Source organism: Zalophus californianus, chromosome 12 (assembly GCF_009762305.2).
Source record: "Zalophus californianus isolate mZalCal1 chromosome 12, mZalCal1.pri.v2, whole genome shotgun sequence".
NCBI lineage: Eukaryota > Metazoa > Chordata > Mammalia > Carnivora > Otariidae > Zalophus > Zalophus californianus.
Window position 1 is genome coordinate 25,610,139 of NC_045606.1, and position 27,757 is coordinate 25,637,895.

At 36.4% G+C, this 27,757-nt stretch overlaps 1 protein-coding gene across 6 annotated transcripts in view; it reads right to left on the bottom strand.

The window, feature by feature from the left end:
- Window positions 1-620: 620 nt before the first annotated feature.
- The window catches only part of CACNA2D1 (calcium voltage-gated channel auxiliary subunit alpha2delta 1), a 479,784-nt gene continuing 452,647 nt past the window's right edge, over window positions 621-27,757 (bottom strand). For all 6 annotated transcript variants that reach the window (XM_027573790.2, XM_027573786.2, XM_027573787.2 and 3 more), the window contains 8 exons: window positions 26,679-26,750; window positions 25,497-25,649; window positions 25,361-25,413; window positions 23,730-23,785; window positions 23,185-23,314; window positions 21,086-21,195; window positions 20,080-20,162; window positions 621-4,752 (listed from right to left, as the gene is read on the bottom strand). In XM_027573790.2, the coding sequence (XP_027429591.1) occupies window positions 4,636-4,752; window positions 20,080-20,162; window positions 21,086-21,195; window positions 23,185-23,314; window positions 23,730-23,785; window positions 25,361-25,413; window positions 25,497-25,649; window positions 26,679-26,750 (774 nt within the window). In that variant the 3' untranslated portion in view covers window positions 621-4,635. The remainder of the gene's footprint in view (window positions 4,753-20,079; window positions 20,163-21,085; window positions 21,196-23,184; window positions 23,315-23,729; window positions 23,786-25,360; window positions 25,414-25,496; window positions 25,650-26,678; window positions 26,751-27,757) is intronic.

Consider the following 27,757-nt stretch of genomic DNA (forward strand, 5'->3'; position numbering starts at 1 on the left):
CTCTTAGGAGAGTCTCCAGAAAGAAAAGCAGGCCTACATTACACTAGATTCCACACAGTATCAGGCTCATTAATGTATTTATTGGGTGAGCATAGGAGGGCAGATTACAAGCTGATATAAATGTAAAAGAAAGCTAACAGGTTCCCCCCCCCACCTTCATTCTTTACACTAGACCTCCCTTTTCCAGCTGCTGATTGCTATAATGTAGCTAGGAGAAATATTTAAAAGTCAGATGTATAAAAGGTACACTAACATTTTAAATATTCTAACTTTGTCTCTTTCAAACTATTTTCCCAAGGTTTTAAAGGAACGTGGAAACATTATTTCTGCTGGGGATTTTTTTTTTTTTTTTTTTAACAGAAGCCCAAAGTCTGAATTAGTAACTTCCTAAATGCCTTGACGGCAAAAACCATATGCAAAGTGTGAGACTAGAAAAGGAGTTGCAAGCGCATTTGTTTGTGAGTTGAGGGTTGTGATCGCAAAAGCACTTTCCTAATCCCAAGTTTTATTTCACTACCTTGAATGACGGTCTCCACAGGAAGGATTGAGTAAAAGATATTTATGACAATAACTTCTGTCTCTTTCAACTGGATTTTATGTAATTAAATAATCCAAACTGGTGACTTTAAATGATAAACTTTTATTCTGAATATACTGTTTTTGCACAAGATTTAACACAACATTTTCTGGGATTATAAATATTTTTATAACAGTATTATACAAATTTTTACAAAACTTCTTTTATCAGGCTAGTTAATTTCCACAAAAGTGTCAAGAGAACATAATAAAGGGGAGAAAAGATCTTTTGTTCACAAAGCCAATTGGCCTTTTGCATGGATGCACACTGAGCATTTCAATAAAAGTATCCCTAAAAAGCATGATCCAACAATCATACGGCACAACAAAAAAGACAGCTTTGTCAGGTCACACTGTAAACTCAACTGGCATCTATACAAGACAGTATCCCGTTAGTCTCAGTGGAATTTCTTTGAGTTAATTACATGAACTAGAAATAAGGTAGAGGAAACTCCTGCTAAGGGTTGTCTGAGCCTTTGAAATTCTGGAATTTATTCAACACTTGATACATCTGTTGTACTGATTTGCTCTTTACAGAAATATACATGGAATATTAGCAATATTAACATTCTGCTAATGGGACAACACAAGTTCTACATAGTAATAAAATATTTTAAGTTGGGGGCAAGTGAAATCATCGTTCTATTCTACACTTGAAAAAATCACAGCGCTCACTTTGTTTCACAAGGTCAAACTACCTCTAGATATTTTAATGTTAACTGACGATTAATGGAATCGTTCAGAGTTTTAAAGTAAGACATAGAATTTAAGCTTTGGTGGAGAGAAAGATTTAAATAAGACCTAAAATAGAAGAGAGCATCAAATAAGCAAGTAACACTTGGGTTGCAAAGGTCACTTAAAAGGGATACTGCCTATTTGAACCCAGTAAGGCCAGTTTTAAAGTTAATAAAAGGAATATCCTAGGAAAACTTACAAATGGCAGCAACACTGTTTTGTTTTGTGTTCTTTTTTTCCCAAGTAAAGCAATAATGCCTCAAGCATTAGAAACATGAAAAAAGATCATACTAAAATCTTATAGGCCCAGGACCTAAAAATCTCTTCAATCAAACTTGCTAACTATGTCATGTTAAAAACCTGTTACAAATATGGACCACGATTGGTGTTTGGCAGTAATGCTGGTTGTTCAAATGAAGAAAATGTAAAGAAATCATTAATGTAAAAGTCATTCCTGTTACTCGACACCAATGTAAGACTTACTTTGATTTCGTTTTGGTGACAAACTACATTAAACTGGATGAGTAGAGCAAAAATGAAAGAAGCCAAAGCATTTAAAAGCTTTTTTCTCTCGATCGCTTAGTCTTTGAAAATCAATATTTATAACAGGCTATAATTTAAGGTCTTGTCAAGAATTAGAACTCACAGAAAAATCCTAAATTAAACACAACAATTTGATGGGAATGAATGTTACTGTCTTTGAAAAAATGCTAAGAGTATGAAGACTAGTATTAGGCAGGAGAACAACTTTTAGTCAGAAAGCACGTTCTTACCCAATTTATTACCAAGTACATGGTTCTCATAGTATAGGTTTATTTTATAACAGAAAATCAAGGATCATAGCAAGACTCGTGCATGTAAATATATTTTGATGGCAAATGGAATCAACAGGACCCTGCCAAGAGACGCCGAGTTTAACTGTGATTAATGCAACAGTAACATAGTTGATGAAAACATACTAGTTCAGTGACATTAGCCACAAAAATATATTTAATAGATTTTAAAGATAATTTTAAGGTAGTTTGTTGTATGCTGGAAGCAATTCAGTTGTTTTAATGTGCGTCATATATACACACGAACTAACATAATTTTATATTTTGATTTCCCCTTCCCAACACTCTCATGATTTAAAATAGTCTAGCAAAAGGTAACAGTAAGGTTTAAATATGTAATCAACAAACAACATGATTTAAACATAGTGTCACTAGAGTGAGAAGTTCTGTGTGTGTGTGTATATATATATATATATATTTTTAATCACTTTGGTGTTTTCTAAAATGTCAATACCAGGTACAAATGAGACTACAAAATCACAACAATGTGTTAGAAATGGTAACTGATGTCAACTCTTAGCACAATAGCTGGCAAAATGATTCCACTCCCACCCACCCCCGTTTTTAAATAAAAAATAGTTTAAATAAGGAAATATACACAAATGGTTCCTAGGGCATATGGGTGGTGGGAGGGAGTTACAAATGTGTGCAAAGCTGAAAACAAAAATGTCTTTTAAACTACGCCAAAGACGTGGTTACGTCTTTGATATGCGGAGCATAATAAAGCATGCTGGATAATGTTAGCAAGATATTGACTTAAAAAGGATGTATAAGAAAATGTCCAGCATATACACACACCAATACTTGGTATGTTCAAAATAAAAGGCATTTCGCCATAAAAAATATCTGTATACTTCCAGCCTTCGGCAGAATTACTCACTTGAACTAGAATTACACATCCATAGTTTTTACCCTTTCTTCAAACACTGTTGACTCCTGCAAATTATTTTTAAAAGCATAAATAATAATCTAGCATATTAGTCTATAATGAAATATCCCATTTACTACACTAATCATTTTCACCAATGAGGCTGTATAAAAACAATTCTGATTATTCACAATCAAGTGTTCATGTGCATACATACAGATTCAAGGTTTCCTATTTGTTCAGATTATTATAAAACCCTCATCAAACTGCATGGAAATTTTGGTCAAGTGATCATATACCCTTTACAATGGAGGGAGAAAAGCAGCAGCAGCAGAAACGTCTGGAGTGTATGTGCTACTATTCAAACGAACAAAGAGGAAACCTAGTGTGAATCTTCATCGAGAACGTATATGGACTCTTCAAAAAATAAATGTGTCAAATCTGATTTATGTACTTACAATATCTGTACATAGGTTTTCAGGCAACAGCACGAGTCTGTATAAAATCCGTTAGCCCATTTCACCATTTACCTACGCCAGTCATTCGGCATTGACATTGCACAGTATATTCAGAGTAATTAAACGACATTTTTAAGGGTGACTTAGGTGCATTACACTGCAAGGTTCAGAGTCTTACATAACAATAATGTCACTCGGTTAACTTTTCAAAGGACTATACTCTACAGTAAGAGAAAAACAAACCGAAAGTTAAAATAGCGGCAGCATCATGCAAAATACCCTTGGTAACCAAAGTTCATTTATCACAAGAAAAAACGTTTTCCCCTCCCCCCCAACAAGCTTCTCTTAAGAGCATTTTGAAATATCTGGCTAGCACTACATAACTTTACTGTGAACAAAAAGAAACATTACATCGAAGCACTGATTCAGGGCTTACATTTATGAGGAAACATGTCAGATGTTCAAATTGCATCTTCAAGCACCTTTAGTTTAATAGTTTCTTAGTTATTGTTTTCAAACACCGATTCATTACCCCAGCAAAACTTAATTGGTCGTCATTTGTGTTCCTATTTTGGCAGAGAAGCCATTCTTCATAAGGCATTTTATTTATGGCAAATTTCTTTCCATAGAAAGTTAGCCATTATTTCTATTTCAACAGATTACATCAATCTCTTTCTCTCTATTTTGTTTTTCAATAATAACTACTCAAAGCAGGAAATAATTTTTAACAGAAGAATACATGAAGGCAAAAATAACTCATTTTTTTTTCCTCTAGAGATTTTCTTGGTAAAAGAACAAGAATTGCAGCAAGTCAAAATTCCAGGTCAAGGTCAAGACAATTTGTATGATTCATAAACAGTGTGGGGAGCCCTTTTACATATAATCACCAACAACGCAAACAACAAACTCCAATTTTCCAATAGAGCATGTATAGAATTTTGCTTTGATGTTATACATAGATGATGCAGCATTCACACAAGTTTAAGGATCTGAGACCCTGACATGCAGCCAGTGGGGGCCATATGCGTCTGCGCCTTAGATTTAGCCATGGTATGGTCCCAGCTAATGTTCAGCTCATTCCACAGTTGACCCTATCTTAACGCAACTGAGGCCTCATGTTTTGGCAGGGTCTGGAGTTTAATTACGCAGATTGAGTTTTAGAAGGTCATAATTGGCAGTGTCTGCTGCCAGATAAAAGCCAAAGTAGTACAAACTGGACTCCGATGATGGACCACAGGGAGGGATTCAATCCAGAAACACCACCACAGTCGGTATAATCCTCCTGTTGGTAAGAAAAGGAGAAAGAAAAATCCTGAAGAAATACTTAGTAAGCCATCTTTCAGAGCACCCATGTTTAGTCCACTTCTGAACTCACCTGATAAAATGCTTTTAATTGGAATCCAAATAAATTACATTACCCTAGATTTTAGAGTTCAGCAATTTTGAATAAAGCGATTTCCCTAGTACCATTTCAAGAATGCTTTAAATTTTGAGTTGCAGATTCTGATGGTTAAGGAAGAAAATACTTGAATAATAAATGCTGTTTTGACTAATATACCAGTTGCTGAATAAAAAAACTTTCACAGTACCAGATATTCCTACATATTTATAGAAATAAGGAGTAAATGTAAAATTTACTGTACGTTTTATAATTCCCAAGAATTATGCTCAATAAGGCAAAGTTTGGTACTGGTAAAATCAATGTGAGAAATGATCTCTCTTTTCCATATCCTTTATATCTAGTCAAAGGTGAACACACCACGCTGCACATGTAGCATCTGGACCTTCACCAAAAGTAAAAGAAAGAATAATGTATTTGAATCATACATGAAAAGTCACTCTAAAAACATATTCAAAATAAAAAGCTAAGCAATTAGAGACATTTGTCTGATATACAGAACCATGAAATATAAGCAACTGATATACCTATTTGGACCCTCCATTGTCTCATGGTAGCTCATTAAGTTCCTTTAAATGCAAAATTATCCTTTATCTTTTATTCCTAGGTTCTGTGTTTTGTAACATTTTCTACAACCTTTGATTTCTTTCAATTACTGAATTTCATTAAAGATGTTTCGGAAAATAAGTAGATGTAGATATGAGGCTTTTTAAAATATTCACTATGCCAAGGTTCATCGTCCAATAATCAAAATAATAAGTTATGTAAGTAAATAAAATGTTCAGAATGATTTTCCAAAGACTCTGAGCTTGCAGAGAAGAGAACGTTGGCTTGTTTTCCTCACCAGGGTTTAATACAGTGCCTGCCACCCAGTAAATAAATAAAATTTCTTTCTTGAGCTGCATTTTTGAGGCAGAGCACTTCTGTTAAAGAGAAGTCTGAAAGAAACAAAAGAATCTATTAAGAAAAAGTTTATTTTTCAAAAGCTAGTTCCTAAATCTAAAGAGTAGCATCAAATGATGATCCATTCTTGGTCCTCATCTTATTTTACTTTTCAGGAGCATTTGGTAATGTACAACATTCTCCCCTTAAAATATCTTCCCATTTATATTTGCCCAACACATCTGGTTTCCTCCAAACTTGTTTTGGGTTCATCTTACTCACTTTAGCTCAACCTGCTTCTCTTCTTGCTCTCTACATGATAGACTTCCAGAAGTTACTTCTCTCTTTTTATTTATACTTTCTAATCTAATCTAGTCCTATAGCTTTCAATTCCATTTATTTGTTAATAACTCATAATTTTATCCTATTTAATATGAAATGATTTTTGCTTGTGTTCTTTCATTTTGCTTTAAAAATTCTAACTTTTAGTTTTAATAGACAAAATTGTAAGATATTTAAAGTATATATTTAGGTGATTTGATAGACATTGTGAAAGGTTACCCCACCCACAATAATTAACATGTTCATTATCCACATATTTATCATTTTCCCCCCATTGGTGAGGATATTTAAGTTTTACTCTCTTGGCAGATTTCAGTTCTACAGTATAATCAAATATAATCAGATTTTATTAGATCCCCAGACTACTCATATTATAGCTGAAAGTTTGTATCCTTTTGCCAACCTCTCCCTACCTCTCCGCTAGCTACTGACAACTCCTTTTCTGCTCTTGGCTTCTTTGAGTTTGATTCCTTTTAAAAATAGAATCCACACATAAGTGATGTCATGCACTATTTGTCTTCGTCTTGCTTGTTTCATGTAGCATAATGCCCTCAAGGTCCAACACTGTTGTCAAAAATGGCTGGGAGTCTTTCTATCTATCTACATACCACTTCTTTATCCATTCCTCTGTTGACGGACACTTAGGTTGTTTCTATATTTTGGCTATTGAAAAAAATGCTACAATGAACATAGGGGTGCATATATCTTTTCTAGTGTTTTCATTTTCTTCAAATGAATACCTACAATTGCCAATTCATACAGTAGTTGTATTTTTAATTTTTGAGGAACCCCCATACCAGTTTTTCATAGTGGTTGTACCAATTAACATTTCCACCATTAACACAAGAGGATTCCCTTTCTCCCCATCCTTGCCAGCAATGGTTATCTCTTGTCTTTTTGATAATAGCTATTCTACAAGGTGTGAAGTGATATCTCCTTGAAGTTTTGATGTGCATGTCTCTGTTAAGTGATGTTGAACCTCCTTCATGTAGAGACATACCTTGGATATACTGCAGGTTCAGTTCCAGTTGCAGATAATTCAATAAAGGGAATATCTCAATAAAGCAAGTCAAAATAATGTTTTGGTTTCCCAGTGCATATAAGAGTTACGTTTATACTATACTGTTGTCTCTTAAGTGTATAATAGCATTATGTCTAAAAAAGTATATAATTTAAAAAATACTGTAGTGATAACAAATGCTAGCCATCATCTGGGTTTTCAGTGAGTCTTTTTTTTTTTTTCTTTTTTTTCTTGTTTGAGGGTCTGGCCTCGATTGTTGATGGCTGCTGACTGGTCAGGGTGGTGGTTGCTGCAGATAGGGTGGCCGTGGCCATCTCTTAAAGTAAGACGACAATGAGTTTGCTACATTGACTGACTCTCAGAACAATCTGTCAATCCTCTCAAACCCTGTCACTGCTTGATCGACTAAGTTTAGGTAGTATCTTAACTCCTCTGTTGTCATTTCAACAATATCCGCAGCTTCTTCACCAGGAGTAGATTCTATCTCCAGAAACCACTTTCTTTGCTCTTCCAGAAGAAGCAACTCTTCATCCATTCAAGTTTTGTTGTGAGATTGCAGTGAGTCAGTCACATCTTCAGGCTCCACTTGTAATTCTAGTTCTCCTGCCATTTCCACCCCATCTGCAGTTACTTCCTCTACTGCAGTTTTGAACCCCTCACAGTTATTCATGATGGTTGGAATCAACCAGGTGTAGTCTCCATAAGAAGTCACATTTTGAAAGGAATTTCTGCCCCCCTCAGTAGTAGGTCTCAACAGTAGGCTTCAAATGTTCACTAAACCATGTTGTAATGTGCTGTCATCCAAGCTTTGTTGTTCCATTGATAGAGCACAGGCAGAGTAGACTGAAAATCCCTGGGATTTTCAGAATGGTCAATGAGCATTGACTTCAACTTAAAGTCACCAGCTCATTAGCCCCAAACAAGAGAGATAGTCTATCCTTTGAAGATGGGTAGTGACTTCTCATCTCTAGCTATGAAAGAACTAGATGACACCTTTTTGCAATGGAAGGCTCGTTCATTGCAAAAAGGTGTCATCTAGTTCTTTCATAGCTAGAGATGATTCATTGATGAATCATAGCTGATTCATTGAAAACCTGCTGCAACCCTGTTTGTTTCCTACAGTTAAGAGGTTGCTGGAGGGGAGGTGGGTGGAGGGATAAGGTAACGGGGTGATGGGCATTAAGGAGGGCACGTGATATAATGAGCACCGGTTATTATATGCACCTGATGAATCACTTAACTCTACCTCTGAAACTAGTAATATAATGATATGGTAATTAATGGAAATTAAAAAATTAAAAAAAGAAACCTGTAGCCTAGTGTAGCCACTGTCATGGGTTACCTCAGTAGATCTGGATAACTTGCTGCTTTACCTTATACTGTTATGTTCTGCAGCGGGCTTCTTTGCTTTGATCTCATGAACTAACCTCTGCTAGCTTCAAACTTTTCTTTTGCAGCTTCCTCACCTCTCTCAGCTTTCATAGAAATGGAGAGAATTAGGACCTTGCTGTGGATTAGGCTTTGGCTTAGGCAATGTTGTGGCTGGTTTGATCTCCTATCCAGACCACTAAAGCTTTTTCCATGTCAGCTATAAGGCTGTTTGACTTTCTTATCATTTGTGTACTCACTGGAATAGCACTTTTAATTTCCTTCAAGACTTCCCCTTTGCATTCACACCTTGACCAAATGTTTGGTGCAAGGGGCCTAGCTTTCAGCCTATGCTGGCCTTTGAAATGCCTTCCTCACTAAGCTTAATCATGTCTACCTTTTGATTTAAGGTGAGAGACATGTGACTCTGCCTTTCACTTGAACACTTAGAGGCCATTGCAGGGTTATTTAATGGCCTAATTTCAATTATCATTTCATCTCAGAGAATAGGAAGGCCCAAGGAGAGAAAAAGGGATGGGGAAATGGCTGGTCTGTAGAGCATTCAGAACACACAAATTAAGTTTGTTTTCTTAGATGGGTGTTTTATGGTGCCCCAAAGCACTTACAATGGTAATATAAAAGATCACAGATCACCTTAACAAATACAATTATAGCGAAAAAGTTTGAAGCATTGTGAAAACTACCAAAATGTGACAGAAAGACAAAAGTGAGCACATGCTGTTGAAAAAAAATGACACAAGTACAATTGCTTAATTCAGGGTTGCCACAAACCTTCAATTTGAAAAAAACAAAAAAACAAAAAACTGCAGTATCTGTAAAGTGCAATAAAGCAAAGTATGGTAAAACAAGGCATGCCTCTACCTGTTGGCCACCTAGATGGCTTTGGAAAAATTCTACTCAGATCTTCTGTCCATTGATTAATCAGATTTCTTTTGATAATGAGTTGTAGGATTCCTCTGTATATTTGGGATACTGGCCCCTTATCACAACATGAATTGCAAATAATTCCTCCCATTTCATGGATTGCCTTTCAATTGGTCTCCCTTGCTGTCAGAAGCTTTTAACTTTGATGTAGTCCCATGTTTATTTTTGCCTTTGGTGTAAAATTAAAAAAAAAAAATCATTGCCAAAACTAATGTCAATGAGTTTACTTCCTAGGTTTTCTTCTGGGAGTTTTACTGTTTCAGGTCTTAAGCTCAAGTAGTTAACCCATTTTCAGTTGGTTTTTGTGTATGGTGTAAGACAGTGGTCCAGTTTTATTCTCTTGGGTGTGGCCGTTCCCAGTAGTATGTATCAAAGAGACCGTCCTTTCCCCATGGTATGTTCTTGGCTCCTTTGTCATAAATGAATTGAACATATATACATGGGTTTACTTCTGGGCTATTTTGTTCTATTGATCCGTGTGTCTTTTTGTGTGTGTGTGTGTGTGCCAGTACCGCTATTTGATTACTGTATTTATATAATATAGTTAGAAATCAAGAAAGTGTGATGGCTCCAGCTTTGTTCCTGTTTCTCAAGACTGCTATGGCTATTAGGGTTTTGTGGTTTCATACATATTTTAGAATTCTTTGTTATATTTCAGTAAAAATGTCACTGAATTTTTGATACAAATTGCAGTGAAACTGTAGATTGCTTTGGATGGTATGAACATTTTAACAATACTTCTAATTCATGAGCACTGAATTATCTTCCTATTTATTTGTGTCTTCAATTTTATGTTATAGTTTTTAGTGTACACATCTTCTTCCTCCTTGGTTAAATTTATTCCTAGACATCCTTGTCTCGTTCACGGTATTAGTTGCGGGCCTTTATTGTGTTGAGATATATAACTTTTATATCAAATTTGTTAAAAGAGTTTTTATCAAAATGGATGTTAAATTTTGCAAGTGCTGTCTCTGCATTTATTGAGATCATATGATTTTTATCCTTCACCTTGTTCAGAGGGTGTATCACATTGGTTGATTTGTCAAAGTTGAACTGTCCTTGCATCCTTGTGATAAATCCCACTTGATCATGGAATATGGTCTTGGATTGTTGAATTCAGTTTGCTAACATTTTGTTGAGGTCTTTTTTACATCTAGGTTCCTCAAAGCAATTGGCTTGGAATTTTCTAATCTTGTGGAGTCCTTGTCTGGTTTTGATAGTATGGTAAGGCTGGCTTTGTAAAATGAATTTGAAAGTGTTCCCTCTGTTATTTTTTGGAAGAGTTTGAGAGCGACTGGTATTCTTCTTTGAATGTTTGGTAGAATTCACCAGTGAAGCTGTCTGGTTCTGGGCTTTTGATCGTTGGGAGGTTTTTGAGAGCTGATTCAGTTGCCTTACTACTAACTGGTATGTTCAAATTTCCTATTTCTTTATGAATCATTCTGGATAGGCTACATGTTTTTAGGAATTCATCAATTTCTTCTAGATTTTCCAATTTCTGCTATGTAATTTTTATAGTAGTCTCTTAGGATACTTTATATTTCTGTGGTATCAATTTTGATGTCTCTTCTTTCATTTCTAGTTTTTTTATTTTAAACCTCTTTTTTTGTAAGTCTATCTGAAGTTTTGTCCGTTTTATCTTCTCAAAAAACCAGCTCTTAGTTCCACTGATCTTTTCTATTGTCTTTTTAGTTTCTATTTCATTTGTTTCTGTCATGATCTTTGTTATTTCCTGCCTTCTAGCATTGGTCTTAGTTTGCTCTTAATCCTTGTATAAATCTATTTGAGATCATTCTGTCTTCTTAATATAGGTGTTTATCCCTGTAAACTTTCTTCTTAGAACTACTTTGCTACTTCCCAGTTTTGGTTCAGTGTATTTCCATCTTCATTTGTCTCTAATTTGTCTTTAATACATAATATATTTTTATATTATAATTTGTCTTTTGCTTTTTTCTTTGACCCTTGGTTGTTCAGTGGCATATTATTTAATCTCCACATATTTGGTGAATTATCCAGTTTTCTTCATATAGTTGATGTCTAGTTTCATACAACTGTGGTCAGAAAAGATGCTTGATATGACTTCAACCTTCTCAAATTTACTAAGGCTTCTTCAGTGTCTTTAACATATGTTCTATCCTGGAGGATGTTCCATGTGCACTTCAGAAGAAAGTGTAATCTGCTTTTGGATAGAATGTTCTGTAAATGTCACTTAGCTCCATCTGGTCTAATGTGTCATTTAACTCCACTGTTTCCTTGTTCATTTTCTGTCTGGATGATCTATCCATTGATGAAAGTGGGGAACTGAAATACCCTACCAGTATTAATACTGTTATATTGCTGCCTACTTCTCCTATTAGGTCTGTTACTATCTGTTGTATCTATTTCAGTGCCTCTGTGTCAGGTGCAGAAATATTTAAAAGTGTTATATCCACTTTTGATTGAACCCTTTATCAATATATAATGATTATCTCTTATTATAGTTTTTGTCTTGAAGTCTATTGTGTCCAAGTATAGCTACCCCAGCTTTCTTTTGATTTCCATTTGCATGGAATGTATTTTTCCATCCATTCACTTTCACATACATTAAGGTATATGTCCTTAAAGCTGAAATGTGTGGTTTTGATTTGTATTTGCCTGATGACTGTCGATGTTGAACATCTCTTCATGTAGCTATCAGCCATTTTGATGTCTTCTTGGAAAACATGTCTATTTAGTTTTTCTGCCCAAATTTTAGTTGTTTTTTTTTCAAAGATTTTATTCATTCATGAGAGACACAGAGAAAGAGAGAGGCAGAGGGAGAAGCAGGCTCCCCAAGGAGCAGAGAGCCCGATGTAGGACTTGATCCCAGGACCTCAGGATCATGACCTGAGCCGAAGGCAGACGCTCAACCATCTGAGCCACCCAGGCACCCTTTAGTTGATTTTTTAGACTTTTATGAGTTCTTTATATATTTTTGATATTAACTCCTTATCCTATATATATTGCTTGCACACCGCCCCCCCATTCTGTAGGTTGCCTTTTCATTTAGTTGTTTCTTTGGCTGTGCAGAAGCATTCAAAGTTGTCACAGTCCCATTTGTTGATTTCTGCTTGTGTTGTTTATGCTTTTGGTGTTGTATCCAAAAATCCTTGCCAGGACCAATGTCAAGAAACTTCTTCCTACTTTATCTTCTAGGAATTTTATAATATCACATATTAAAGTCTGTGATCCATTCTGAGTTAATTTTTATGTGTAATATATGAGTCCAGTCCCATTGCCTGCATGTGTTTTTTTTTTTGTTTTTTTTTGTTTTTTTTTTACCAGGACCATTTGCTGAATACCATCCTTTCCCCAACGTGTGTGCTTGGCTATCTTACTGAGTATTAGTTGACCCGTATATATTTGGGGTTTCCTTCTGGGCTGTCTTCTGTTCCATTAGTCTATGTGTCTATTTTTGTGCCAGTACCATATTGTTTTGATTACTGTAGCTTTGTAGTATAGTCTAAAATAAAAAACCTGGTATCTGCAGTGTTCTCTTTTCCCCCAGGATTATGATGAAATTTTGGGTCTTTTGTGGGTCCATACAAATTTTAGAATTGTTTTCTCCTATTTCTATAAAGAATGCTGTTGGTATTTTGGGGAATACACTGAATCCATAGATGGCAGTGGGTGGTATGGATATTTTAATATTCTCCAAATCCATAAACACAGGATGTCTATGTTTGTCTTCTTTCTTTCAGCAAAGTCTTATAGTGTTCATTGTACCGCTCTTTTACTTCCTTGAAGTTATTTCCAAATACTTTGTTTTTGATGCTATGGTGAATTGGGATAGTTTTCTTTTTCAGATGTTTTATTATTAATGTATAGAAATGCACCTGACTTCTGATTTTATATCCTATAAAATTACTGAATTCTCCTCAGACCTCCACACTGATTGCTCTCTGCCACCCCTCCTCTTTGATGATGTCTTTTGGTGTAGTCTTTGGGATTTTCTGTATACAGAACCATAACATCTGTTAAGTACTGGCAGTTTTATTTCTTCCTTTCCTATGTGGATCCCTGTTGTTTCTTTGTGTTGCGTAAAATTCTAGCTAGGACTTTCAGTACTATGTTGAGTAAGAGCGGTGAGCATGGACTGTCTTGTCTCAACTGTGAGACATTTTCCTCCAGTGAGTATAATATTAGCTGTGGGTTTGTCAGGGATGGGTTTGTCAAGGATGTTCCTCTATGCCTGTCCTGACCAAGGCTCTTACCATGAAATGATGTCATTTTTTATCAAAAGCTCTTTTTCAGGTATCCTGGTCATTTATATATTACATTCAGCACTGTGACTTTTTTGTAGTTTAATGTGTTCTCTGTATCGAAGTTCTAAGTTCATGCATTTTTCTCCTGACTTTGGTAAACACCTTTAAAACCATTTTCAACTCCTTAAGGTGTGTTAGTGGAGTTTTATCTATCTTGTTTTGTTTAGAACATATTTTCCTGGACTCTGTGTTGGTTTCTATGCATTAGATAAAACAGCTACCTTTCCCAATCTTGATTTGGCTCCCAGTAGTTGAAGGTGGGCTGATATATCTGTCAGTGCCCCAGTGGGAGTGATATTATATAGCACCTAGATGCAGGCTGATTAGAGCCTGGACCCCGAGGCAGCAGTTTTTAAGGTATGCAAATAGACCTCTCCCTTTTAGGGTATGACTGACAAAAGAGCATTTTTGTCTGCTTTCTCTGCACTGGGGGAATACACCGTTAAGAACTGTTGATTTGCCATTGTCATGTGGTACCTGACAACACCAGCCCTACCAGCCACCATAGCCCAGTGATATGGTGTATCACTTTGGGGGTGTTCTTTGGGCAGTAGGGCATTTCTGTCTGGTCCATCTTCTCTGAGTGCTGGGAGGAGAGCCACGGTTAAGTACGCATTACCCTGATGAGAACTGTTTGTTTCTTGGGTGCGATGGGTCTCATGGACATAAGCCCTATTAGACTTTCAGAGAGAGCTGGGGTGGGGGGAGACTGTACCTTGAATGGAAGTCTTAACAGAGTGCTAGACGTTCAGACCAAACCCTTCATTCCTCAGGGAAAAGCTCGGAGTTACAAATTTCCTCCTGATTTTTACGTAGCTATGTCAGAGAGGGGGATTATGGAGATAGTGTGTCTTAGCCTTTCCTACCTGTTTTGATGTGGCTATTTTCTGGATCATTCAGTTTCTCAGTGTCTTTCAGAGGGAATTGCTTTGTTTATGGGATAAAGTGAGTTCGGGGCTTCCTATTTCACCAGCTTGGACCAAACCCAGAATAACTCACACTTTTATGTCTTCAGACCTGAATTCTCCTCTGACCTCCACACTGATCTCTGCCACCTCTCCTCCTTAATGTCTCAGAAAGGTCTCAAACTTGCCCAAAGATAGTACTTATCTGAAAGACACTTCTAGTAGAAATAGATCAGGGTAAAGTCAACAAGTCATCTGTGATTGCTCCTTTTTTACACTTTTTTCAAATGTAATTCACCAGCATGTATTCTTGACCTGAGCTTCAAAATACATCCCCAAACTTACCACTTCTCACGATCTCATGTCTAATTCACCATCACTCCCTCAAAAGCTGCCTCCCTTGTCTCATTGCTTCTACTCTTGCTCTTTTACAATCTTTTTACCAAAAAGCAGTCCCCTCAGAACCATACATCAAGTTTTCTTTTTATCTCTTAGAACAAAACCCAATTTCTTAGCAAGGCCTCGGGAGCCTGGCTACCTCTCCATCTTCCTCTACTCCTCTCCCCTCCCCCACAACTTCCTCTGCTTCAATAACACTGTCTGTCTCTGCAATGGGTCAAGGTGCGTACTATCTCTGGGACTTTGTACTTGATCCTCTTTGTTCAAATTAGGGTAACAAGATAAAAGAATGCTCAGCTACATTTGAATTCGAGTAAAAACATTTTCGAGCATAAACATATCTCAAATACCTCATACCCAGAAGAATGGTCTAATTCACAGGTGTACAGTAAGCACTAATTTGATGGGATGGACAATTAGCACACAGATAAGACCCATTAACATCTTAATGATATATTTTGTCAAAGAAATTTCCTATTAAGGTAAGGAAAAACACTATCTCTGGCTCTGATTCCATTGTGTTAAATTTTTTTGCTTAGTCGCATTTCCTGTGTGTGATGAGGTCTGTTTGAGTCTGGGAGGGGGAGGTTTATATTAGTTGATTCACACTAAAAGGTCTGTCTTCTTCAGTTTCCTGTCATGTTTTCTGCATGGGCAGCCATGTATACCACGCCTTGAAATTAAGAGATAGATTCTAAAAACATTCTAAGTTGCAAATACATTGATGTGGGAGAAACCTTAGCATTTTTTTCTGTATTAAGGATAGATCAAAATCCCATGAACACTGATTAACCGGCTCATAGTCTGAGTTTTAAGGATTCTTTGTTTCAAAAAACTCTTAATTAAACACATCAACTGAGACTTCCTTTTTCCCGAGGTTTTCTTTTTAAGACCATGTATACTAGTGGCTAAAATATCCTCAATTTTCTCTTGTTAAACAGGTATTGCTAAACTCTTAAATCTGCCTTTGTTTCCCAAACCAGAATAACTAGGGGTAACTAATTGTACATAGTAATAGCTCAATAATTTGTAATTTATTTTCTGAATTATAGTCATTATATTCAAAAGGCAAATCAATCACTGGTGAAGACAACCCTCCAAATAATGGCTAACTTTGGAATTTAAATAGGTCTGTAGTCAAAGCACCTACAGCAGCTTCAAAGAAAATGTACTTGTAAAATTATTTAGGCAGCTGGGTACTACACAGTAAGTCTTTTCATAGGAATAAGTTGTCTAGCAAATAATTTGTTCTCCTACCACATTAATCCATGAAGTAGGTAGTATATTTGTAGGTATACACACATTTAAATAGTTGAACATACACCCATCTGGATATTCATTTTTCAGGTACCCAATAATGTGCTTTTATAAATGAGGTTTGCAGTTTGCATAAAAGCATGAACTTTCTCAATGCCACATATTATTGGCTTTACTTCTTTGATAAACTTTAGCTTTTTCTTTAGTAAACTTTTGTGTTTTAATGAAGTCCTCATAGCTGGTTATCTATAATTGATACCCTTCTTAGATTCCATAGGATACAAGGGTTTTGGCTTTAGACAGTCTTTCTTGAAAGGCTCAGAGATCTGTGAGCAGAATCTCACCCACCACAAGTTCCTAGTTTACAGCTAGACTAGCACTGAAGTTTAGACTTTCACCTTTATTGGTCTTCAGTGTCAGGAACTGCCAATTAACCTCAGTATTTTTGGGTACTGTTTACATTAATTTTTTCAACTTTGGATTGTTTCAGAGAAAATGATACTTCTTTTGATGTTATCATAGCAACACTCCAATTGCATAAACCAGAGTCACTGTTCCATACTGATAACTATGTTTTTAAAGACTCAACACAAGTCTTATTAATGTAAAGTATATGCCATCTACATCATCTTCTCAAGACTACTCATTATATATTCCTCAAGGACATAGTAGCAGGGACTCCCAGATGTGTTCTTTTCATCTTTCAAAAATTATTTCATTAAAATGTACTGATCCCAGCCAGCTGAATCCACAGTGATATTTATTTTCTTGGTAAGTTTATAGTTAGTTATGGTGAGAAAGAAAAATACCATAGAAAAATTCACAATCACGTTTTTGAGGGGACAGTCTTAGATGAAAAAAATGCTTACCTATAGGTTTTTAACATAAAGGTAAAGAGGGAAGTGATCTATATTTTTGTGTTATAATTAGCTGCCTGTATATCTTACCGAAAAATTCTATGGAGAGGAGTGAATATTTACACTATTCCTTAACTTTTTTTCTTAGCCTTACATTTTAGTTTGCTCATTCCTATCATGATAAGAAGTATAAAAAAATAGAACATGGAAAATATAATTTTTACTATAGTTTTCATATGTAAATGGTACAATCAATCACCTGGGTAGGGATCAGTACAACATGACTTCAAAAAGCTACCTCGGTATCAGTTTTAAAAATAGGGAGAGGGGATCATTTAATTTTGGTCTTTTAATGATCCAAAGCAGCTAGCTCTCTTTTCACTTGGAATCTTGTGCCATGAAAACCATTATTTTATCATCCCAGGAAAAAGGTAGTTGTTTTCTGAGACTCGCGCTGCTACCCTACTTTGCTGCCCCTCTGATGAGCCCCTCCATTCACAGTAATGGCCATATCTCCATCTAGTGGTCCCTAGTCAATGAATACCTGGACAGCAACGAAGAAAACACAGTAAAAGTTGCTCCAGTAACACTAATCACGATGATTCCAGAGCATCAGAAAAGAAACTGCCAAACCGTAAATGAATCCCTGACCACAAGCTCAGGCCCTAAAACCTCTACTCAGTCAGTATTAATGATAGAATTCAGAAATTGGCCAAAGGTAATAAGGGATCATTTTAGCCTAGATACTAAGAATATCAATATTATGGTAGTAAAAATATAAAAAGTTGATTAAGTCATTTGTTTTTAAAAAAAGAAAAAACAATTACTGATTTTGAAAATAATGTTGGATGAAACTGAAATGGCTCATTCATGTTATGTTAGCATCTTTTGAAAATAGAGATGACCAGCTCTAATAATTGTCCTTAGGCTATTTCTCCTCATGAAGCATGTATAATTTTTCCCACACAGATTTAATCTTTCTATAAAACCTTAAAAGAAAATACTGATTTTTAAATAAACAGGAAAAGGATATGCTTGCTTTAGGATTAGAAACTTAAGCAATATTTGCATTTAGCTATTTACAAAACAATAGAAGTACCGGGATTTTAATAACCCGGTTTCAGGATACTTATCATAGTGGATTTAGGGATATGGATTATTTATTAAAATTTCAAGCCAAACACACACAAAAAGAAAAATTAGAGAAAGTGACTGACCATCCACACCACATGAAAACTTGCAGTAAAATGAAGAAAGGAGCTGACGTCATGGTACAGGCATGACTTGTTGTGCACATAAGTCGATCCTATTAATAACGGGCAAAGTAGCACGTACAGGAAAAGGAAAGAAGACATACGAGCTGAGATTTCATGCAGTTTGCTGGCAGTTAGCAGTTTATGTGAGCCTCCATCCGGAGCAGATGCACAGTGACCATTGCAAAATAAGCATTACCAAAATATTTCACTGCTAAAGAAACACAAGACATTATTAGCACAGTACGCTACTGAGCAAGAGTTGTACTTTCACACACACTCCGATGTAGAATTCGCAAGCTCTTAGTCCAATCTTTCCAGGGCCTTGAGGAAGACCATCTCCTGGGCTGAAAATATTTCGGGTAACAGGGCTTTTGAGGTGATCTTTAAAGTTCAGCTAAGTGAGTTTAATCTCAGTCTTTGGTGACAAAGAGTTGATGAATGAAGTTTCCCTAATGAGCAACACTCTCCTTGGGCCCACATTCAACATTCTTTGGGGAATGATTTGACATGGGCAAAGCTCCTGAAAATCTAGCAGATGGAACAACACAAGTCCTCAGATCTGGATTTTTAAGTCTAACCGGATAAAATGGAAAAAAAACCCAACAAAACAAAACAATTAGGGTCAACTTGGAATCACTTTCTCTATCAAAGAGAAGCGATCAATAGTCCGGGCAGAGATAACTGGGATTTACTGTTACATATCTTGCTTTTTAAGCCTTACTCCTCATCAATGATTTATATTATCTAATTGCATATTATGGATCTGTGGAAATGCCTAATTTTTTGCGGGGGACAAAGGTGGCTGTGTGTGTATTTGAGGAAATAAGTACAGAGTAGGTAAGTCTACTCTAAATAAATTACAACCTCTATAAATGCACATGAATCAAGAGGAGAGCTGACATTTTTTTTTTTTTTTTTTTTTTGAGAATAAACAATGCATAGGATAATGCTCCTTGGAGTCTACAAGCTACTCCCTGCAAAGGCCCACCATGAACAATCAGAATCGGGGAAAATTACTTTTAAAATTAGTTTTTAAAAGTAAGCAGGGATTATGGTGTGGCCTTCATATTTGACAATATAGTTTCTTAATAATTAGAACCATACAGCTGACTGCATGCATTGTGTGTCAGAGGAAGAGCACTGACCTATAGGGAAGCAGTGGTCATCCTGACATCAGATACAATAATGATGTTTTGTGTAATTTTATCAACTTAACCCTTTGTAACTGACCTGGTCTAATATCATGCAAAGTGAAAATACAAATCTGTGATAGGGTCAGAAAGCATGTTAAAAAAAAAAAACAATAAAAAAGGACAAGAGCTGTTTCACAGGTTTTTAAATACACTAAAAGAAAGAGTAAAACTAATAAAAATACCTCTTGTATCTTCAAGAATAAATAAAGGGAGGCAACTCATATCATAAATAACACTGTTAATTACTATTGATGAGAAAGTGTTTAAAATAGCAAGTTGATTGGAATTGCGTTTGAAAGTACAATTTCCGTGCAAAGGACAGATAGAAGAAGCAACTGTGAAGCTTAGGCTAACCACGAACAATACTGAAATGAAAAATCTATCGACCGGCAAGTACACCATGTTAATGAGAACTACTACGATTATGTTTGAGTGAGGTAAAACTGTAATCTGTCTGACCACTGACTTCCAGTATGTTAATACAATAAACGTTTGGTCTTACCAAGACATTGTTATCAAAGCAGACATCAGGCCCTTTTCGGTATCTGGGTTGCTTAACCATATCACAAGGATCTGGACCATCAGCTGAAGACACTTGTTAAGGAATATGAAGTTTCTTTTTCTTTCCACACAATAAAAAAAAAAAGAGACACCTAGACCATTAGTCTAGTCCAACACAACTAGTTCAAGTGCTTGGGGATTTAAGGGAGTAAACTTCCAGAAATTTTCTTTCGTCAATTTTTACTCTGTATAGGATGCCCTTGGGCAAGTACTGAACAGGTAATTGTAAAATATAAGTAGATGAAATGAACAAATGCCACACAGTACATATAAAACAGCCCAAGGGAGAAATGGGTGTCTACGATGTAGCAAGACAGAAATATAAGCTAATTGCTAACAGTGGACCTCAAACAGGTGGGACTAATTTTCTTTTTCCCCCAGAAACAACATGGGTAAATGCTACAGAGAACAGGCACGCTGTAGAATCTGCTGTCTACAATGCTTTACTAGTCATTTAGCATATTTATAACCAGAAGCAGTTTTGCTGTTGCAGCTGGCGCCCAGGACAGAACTGCCATTCTTTTTTAAGGTTGAATAATATTCCACTGTAGGTATACATCACATTGAACTCCATTTTTAACCACCGAGTGTTGACAGCTTTGCAGCCTACACCAGCCCCGGCTAGCAAAAGCAAAAACCCAGCACCGCTCCCTAACCACCAGAGAACCCCAAACCAGTTCCCCCTCCGGACTCTTTCAAGCCATTTCCAGATCTACTTGGAAACTTGCACTGTCTCCTCCACAAAGCCTCATTATAGGAGCAGGAAACCTTTCATATTCTACTGGTACTCGGGTAGCATCATCGGTCTACACATTCAAACTGCCCATGTGGGGTAATCATGGCACTCCGAGTGTTTTTCTCTTGGAGCATACACAACGTGACGAGGTTAAAAATATGTAACTGGAAGATGGCAGTTGCTTCCCAGCATCTCTGACGCCAAAGGATACAAGTCTGCTCTGCCTGTGTGAGCAGTCGTGTGTCACAGGGACAAGTCCCTTTGCTCTCAACCATAATGAATATTAAGTTGGTGTTCATAAGCTTTTCTACATGAAAGATTCTGTAAAATAGTTTTAAAAATCACAGAAAATGAACATTTTCTTTTGGGGAGAAAAAAAATTACATATTTAAATGAAAGCCAACATCTGACATCTTGAGACAAATCATCACCATTATAAATAGTAAAACAAAATGAGAATATTTTTAGCAGAGAAACATGACCATGTTTTTATTCATTACCTCTCCGGAATACTAGAAAATTGCAACAGATTTTTAAGCGTTAGACCTCAATGCAAAATAAGCACTATTAAGTCGCTGTAACTCATAGAATCAGTTTTATTTGACATGCCTAAGCAACTGTATTTATTACTGAAAAACTACCTTAATCTATAGATAAAAAAAAGTAGAAGCCGAAAATGTCTAAGTATCTGGCCCAAGCTAAGGACAGAGTTAATCTAGATCAGTGCTGTTCAACAAACGTGGACATGGAAATGTTTTCTGCTTTGTCCAGTACGGTTAACAAGAGCCACCTGGGCTATCGAGCACCTGAAATGTGACTAGTGGGACTGAGACACAAAGTTTCATATTAGTTGTAATTAGTAATAGCCTCTCAGGCTTGGTAACCACTAAACTGGACAACACAGATATAGACCGAATAAGGGCTTTCAATTCCATGCAGGGTTTTCTTCCCCCATGTCATAAGCTGCTTCTGCCGCCTTTAATGACAGATTACCATTTTTATCTTGGTTGCTAAAGAGTCATTTCTTTATGATTACACATCTTCCAAAAAAATGGAATTTTCTTTTTCTCCACTGAACTTGGGGCACAAGGATAAAGTGAATCAAAAACGACCATGACTGAATTTAGTATCTTGATTACAAAGCTGTACAATTTAACTTAGCAATCTGTGCTTTAGAAATTATTACCAGATACCTATTAGCCAAAGGATTCTGAAATTTCGAGATAACCATACAGCAACAATTCTGTTTGCTAAACTTGATAGTCTGATATGTTAAGTTCTATACAAGACGGTATGATTTTTTTCTGAGTTGATGCCTGACTCTTCCCTTCCTATCCTCAACCTCCTCCTAGGACAGAGAGATTTGCTAAAGTAACTCACAAAGTCATACCGACCGTGTCTGTTTTAAAAATTCATGCTAGTTTCAGTTAACCGCTGCTGGAAAATATCTCTCTGTTACAAGTGTCTGAATCCCCTAGCAACTCTCCCAGCCCTTTCACATGCTCAGATGACCTCACCTCCTATTTCCTCTTCTCTAGGTTAACCCTGCTTCTAGAATACAAACCTGCCCTCAGTCACTAAAACAAAGTGTCCCCAATCCGTGCCTCTCTGCTCCGTTCTCAGGGATCCTGTGACATGGATGATCACTCTCTCTCAAAACTCTGAAAAGTCCCACCTTGCCTTTTTCTTCTAGCCCTCACAACCAAATTAAATTCTCAATCTCTTCCAAAAATTGCTCAAGACGGTTTATGCCTACTGATGACTAACATTAACCTTGATTTTTAGGAAGCGATATTTTCTCCTAGTTCTTCATCCCAATTTAAAAATGCATTCAATTGTAAATTTCAGTGAAGAGTATAAGTAAAACACGTCCCTCCCCAGAATATCTTTCTGTAAAACTATTTAGTAAATAAATGTAAATGGAAGTCGTATATTCGGCTTAGGATTGCACAGAATTACTATAGTTCTTACTACAGTTCATATAATTCTATGACTTCAGAAAAATTGTTAGAGGGGTCCTTTTAGACAAAAATACAGTAAAATACAATAAAATTTTCCAGGTTCTGCCTTAAAGTAGGTGCAATTGTCTTGATCCTACTATGGTAGTTGACAGAATTACAACTTACCCACTCAGGATGAATTCTTGAAAACATAAATTTAAAAAACCTACAGCGAAACTAAAGATCAGTTTCCAACTGCAAATAGTCCTGTCTCTCTCAGACTTGAACAAGTTACTTTTTGTAATGATTATAAAAGTGAATCTGGTTTCTCAGTGAACTAGGACTGTTCCTAAAAGGAAGAGAGCTTTACCTGGAGCAGTTCCCACAGTCTAATACACCACTGAATGATTTGCTGTCATTATCGAAAAAATACTGGGTTTGTTCGGTAATGCAACTCTGCTTTGACAGAGAAGCTGTGAAGTCCTCTTCTTCCATCTCAACTGTGGGGAAAAACAAACACACACACACACACACAGATCACCAGGAGCGGACACTATGGTCAGTGCCCAGAGCCTTCATTTCTCAGGGGAGTAAAGCAAATGTATAAGGGCAGGCACCCTGGGTTGCTTATTTATCGGTGGGTAAGGTAGTGGCAGCCCCTAACAGATGCCTAATAAATAGCATGAGAATAAATTCAATAAATAGGAGGCTACAAACTTGAGGCCAATAGGACAAAAAAAAAAAAAAAAAAATTGCTAACACATGAGGAAAGTTTTGACAGAAAGATTCCAAACTACCAATGGATGGGCTCTTTCATAGACACAAACACACATATTTTCTCACTCAGTTTGGTGAACTCAGCATATCCCAAAACAAAATTTTAATTATTATGACAATAGCTAAGTATTCACATACCTGCCTCAAGAAGCCGTGGAAAGGTCAAACTCAGGAGAAACTGCTGTAGAATAGACCTAAGTTGTAAATATGAATAATGAGTGCTCAAAATCTAAATAGTTCCTTCATAAACTACACAATAAAAACCTGAATAATTCTGCCTGTACACATTTCTTTTTCCTCTATTGAGACAAAATTGAGGAGCATTTTTATATAAGTATTTCTTAAATTTTACAAAACAGTGTAATTTTGTTTCTGTATGAGAAGTCATGAAGTCAGAAATATTCAGGACCACGTGAGAGATACTTAGGGGTGAGGAGGCCTAATAAGACAAGCCATGGTGGAGGAGTGGTAAATCTGAGTGTCAATCTTTCATAGCATAGAATTTACATTCAGGAGCGCTTCCTTAGTTTAGTTTTAAAACTCTGTGCTGGAGCAAAAGCAAAGATCAAAGAAAAACAACTTCAGGCCAGGGGTCTGTGAACTCTTTCCTTGATGATACAGAATGGATTTGTAAATACATAACATGACATTCATGACCTAAAATAAACCCATGATATCTAGGGAGTACAGCACATTTCAGTTTTATAGTAAATGACAATTGAGCCAATATTATAGAGTAGTATAGACATTATAGAATCATCTGGAATTGAATTTAGTTAAAAAAAAGTAGGGGAGAGGGTGTTGAGAAGGAGGTAGATTCTGGCCAGAAAATAAGATAAAGCCAATCATGTACTTCAAGATTACTATGAGATTTAGAAAGCCCGAGTCAACTAATATATAAATAAATACCAGTGTCACAATAGAAAGCACCATTTTGGGGTTTTTTTTTCCCCCAGAAAAAATAGGATTTTTTAATCTAAAATCTTTGTACCATTTTATGAAAGTGGTATATGAAAACAATCACCTAATCTTAGCTGGGAAAGCCTCACCATCAAAAGAATGTGAAAGATTAATCTACATGGAATAAGGCTGGGACGATATGGTAGGGAAAGGATACAAAAGATGGGGGAAAAAGGAAGGAGGTAAAGGAGGCGTGAGGGAGAGAAAGGATCCCAGACAGAAAAGGAGGTTTAGTTACTTGACCAGAGCCAAACAAATTTGATCTTACAGACTTTCCACAGTGCCTCAGTTTAAATGTCTTATTTTCATAGGTGCTAGAGTGTAAGTGAGGTGTTGAAGGAGGTAGGAAGGGTGAATGGGTAAAAAGGAAGAATTAGATCCATTTCAGCAACATGATGCCTCTTAAACTCTGCCTGAATAGGAAAGAGGTGAAGAGAGAAGTCATGATGTCTTGCATTTGATCCACGAAGACATCTAATTTGGACATTGAAGGCAACCGGTAGAAACTTTTTATAGGTGAATATACCTACAATTTAAAGAATTGAGTGTAAAGAGGAAAACACAAGAGAATGTCAATGGATCTGTAAAGAGGCTGGAGTTGGCAGGAGGAAACACTCTTTTCATATGAAAAGCTGAGTAACTGTAGCAGCTTTAAAATGGACCATGTCAAGATGATCAGATTGTGATTTTGGAAACGAAAAAAAGGAGTTCCCCTTATAAGGATTCACATGTCACAAAATCGGCATTGCCATCAAATCCGTTACCATTTTACACCCCCTTTCTCATTACCAGTACAAATCGTGACTTACCAAGCAGCGGCAGTGGCCCACCAGCCAACGTGTAATATGTCTGCTATTGATGGCTAGAAAATAGAATTCAAGAGTCGTTATGTAAGTGGACGCTGAGTGTGCGCTGGAGAGGAACTGGGGTGGGAAGGTTACTGACCACGTACGCCGAGCGATGCCCTGCTCCTTGCTTGGGTGCAGCGCCGGGTTCACACACCGACTGATAATCGTAAGACTTGTTAAAAGCGTAAACCGATATGTTAACCAGGTGTCTCATCAAACTTGGATCGATCTCTCCAAAAAATCTTCCAATCTAGTACAGAAGGAAAAAATAATAAAGTTTCAAACTGACGCCATGTGTTAACACCCCAACTGTTGCCATGAAGAGCAAGCAGTGAGACAAACTGTCACCTAAAACTCCTCTGGAGCTGACAAACCAGAGCCGGGAAGCTGTACGCAATATTCCAAAAGAAGGGAAGTGAGATGAGGAGTTCTCACGGCTCAGGGGCTGTGTGTGATGTTTGCGGAAAGAATGGACACGGCTGACTGCCCCACGAATTCCTTGTGGGGAAGAGGAAAGTAGCATAACTGAGAGAAATGGGTGGGACTGGAAACAGAAGAGGACCCTAAAGGGGCAAACGCGAGGCTCATCCACGCCAGCCCATAAACATAGCCAGTTAAGAAAGGCTCATTGTTGGGGCGCCTGGGTGGCTCAGTCGTTAAGCGTCTGCCTTCGGCTCAGGTCATGATCTCAGGGTCCTGGGATCGAGTCCCTTATCAGGCTCCCCAGGGAGCCTGCTTCTCCCTCCCCCTCTGTTTGTCCGCGTGGTCTCTCTCAAATAAATAAAATTTTCAAAATAAATAAATAAGAAAATGCTCATTGTTGAGAGATCTTCTCTTTTTAAAGAGAAGCCAGAAAGGTAGATTCAGAAATGAAGTAAGCGGGCAACTAATTCTAATTTGCTTAAAATCCTGTGTGAACCAATTAGCTTATATGCTGCCAACATGTAAATTTGGGAACAGAAACTACATCAGTTCAAAGCAGCCATATATTGAATTGGATATTAATATTCAATGTGAACAAGAATAAAAAATTCCTATCATGTTAAAATTCTCAACTATATGTTGTAATGGTAACTGTTAGTACTAGAAAGGAAACTCCACTAAGAAATATTAGCAAATTGTATTTAGAATGTTTCATTAATAGTTTAGCATTTTAAAATTTATTTTATGTCAGTACTGTAATAACGCATTTATTTCTATAATGGTTTGAAGGACTTTTGTAATATTGATCAGCGACATACACTTTGAAAACTATAGTTTGTCCCACTCAAGTACCTACCTGGTTCGTATAATCATCATGATTTGCCATCAAAAGAAATCCACCATCGTCTAGAATCACACAATCCATTACCTAATGAAATAAAAAACACATTTTGAGGATGTATATCGTTACTCCATCGTAGGTAGATGATGATAACAAAAACAGGAGAAAGCTTCAACTTAAACATAATCAGGAGATTTTGATGAAATAAATTAAGGACATATTTGATGAAATATCAGACTCTCAGAGTTTCATATTCCCCGACCACACATTCAGTTAAAACTGTCAACTCACTATGAACAAATCCTGAGAACAAATCAGAAATAAACTTTTTGCCATTCCAAATGGCAATCTTGATGCCATTTGGTCATCTAAATGATCCAGGAAATTGGATAAACCAAAATATTTAATAAACACATACTTAATATTTTGATAAGACACATCTTTAAAAATGCATTGTGGGTCACCATGCTTCAGACTTTAAAAAAAAACAAAGAGGCAGCATGAGGATACTTAGGAGATTTAAAAGCAGAAAGCAAAACAAAAAATGCTCATCACAGAACTCAGTTCCCACCCAGTTTATATCATATTTAAATGCAGGAATCAGTTTAATAATTTTTATTGTATAAAATAACAAAAACATTGTTTTCAGAGTTGAGGACATATGCATTCCATTTTCCTAATGTGGAAGCAGCTTGCTAAAAACCTTGGCTCTGAAAACAGTCTTCATAGTCTATATTTACAAAGTCTATGTAAAATGGAGAAACTATAAAAAAATGGTTTGTAATTTTGCATGACTAGAAATGATAAGATCATATGAACCCACTGTTTGCCTTGGAAATATACACACACATATAAGAAGACTGGAAGAAAATAGTGGAATTCTTCCTTTTTATTCTTGGAATAATATAGTGTCATTCTTAGAGAATGTTTAACTTTTGAAGACAGTTGACAAAGAAGTAGAAGTAACAGAAGACAATATAAAATCCAATCCATGTAAGTGGAATTTAATTAAAAAAAACATAATTCCAAAATTTAGCTCAAAAAATTTTCTCATCGCTATAAATATAGTGTGACCAAATACAGGTAAATTACAA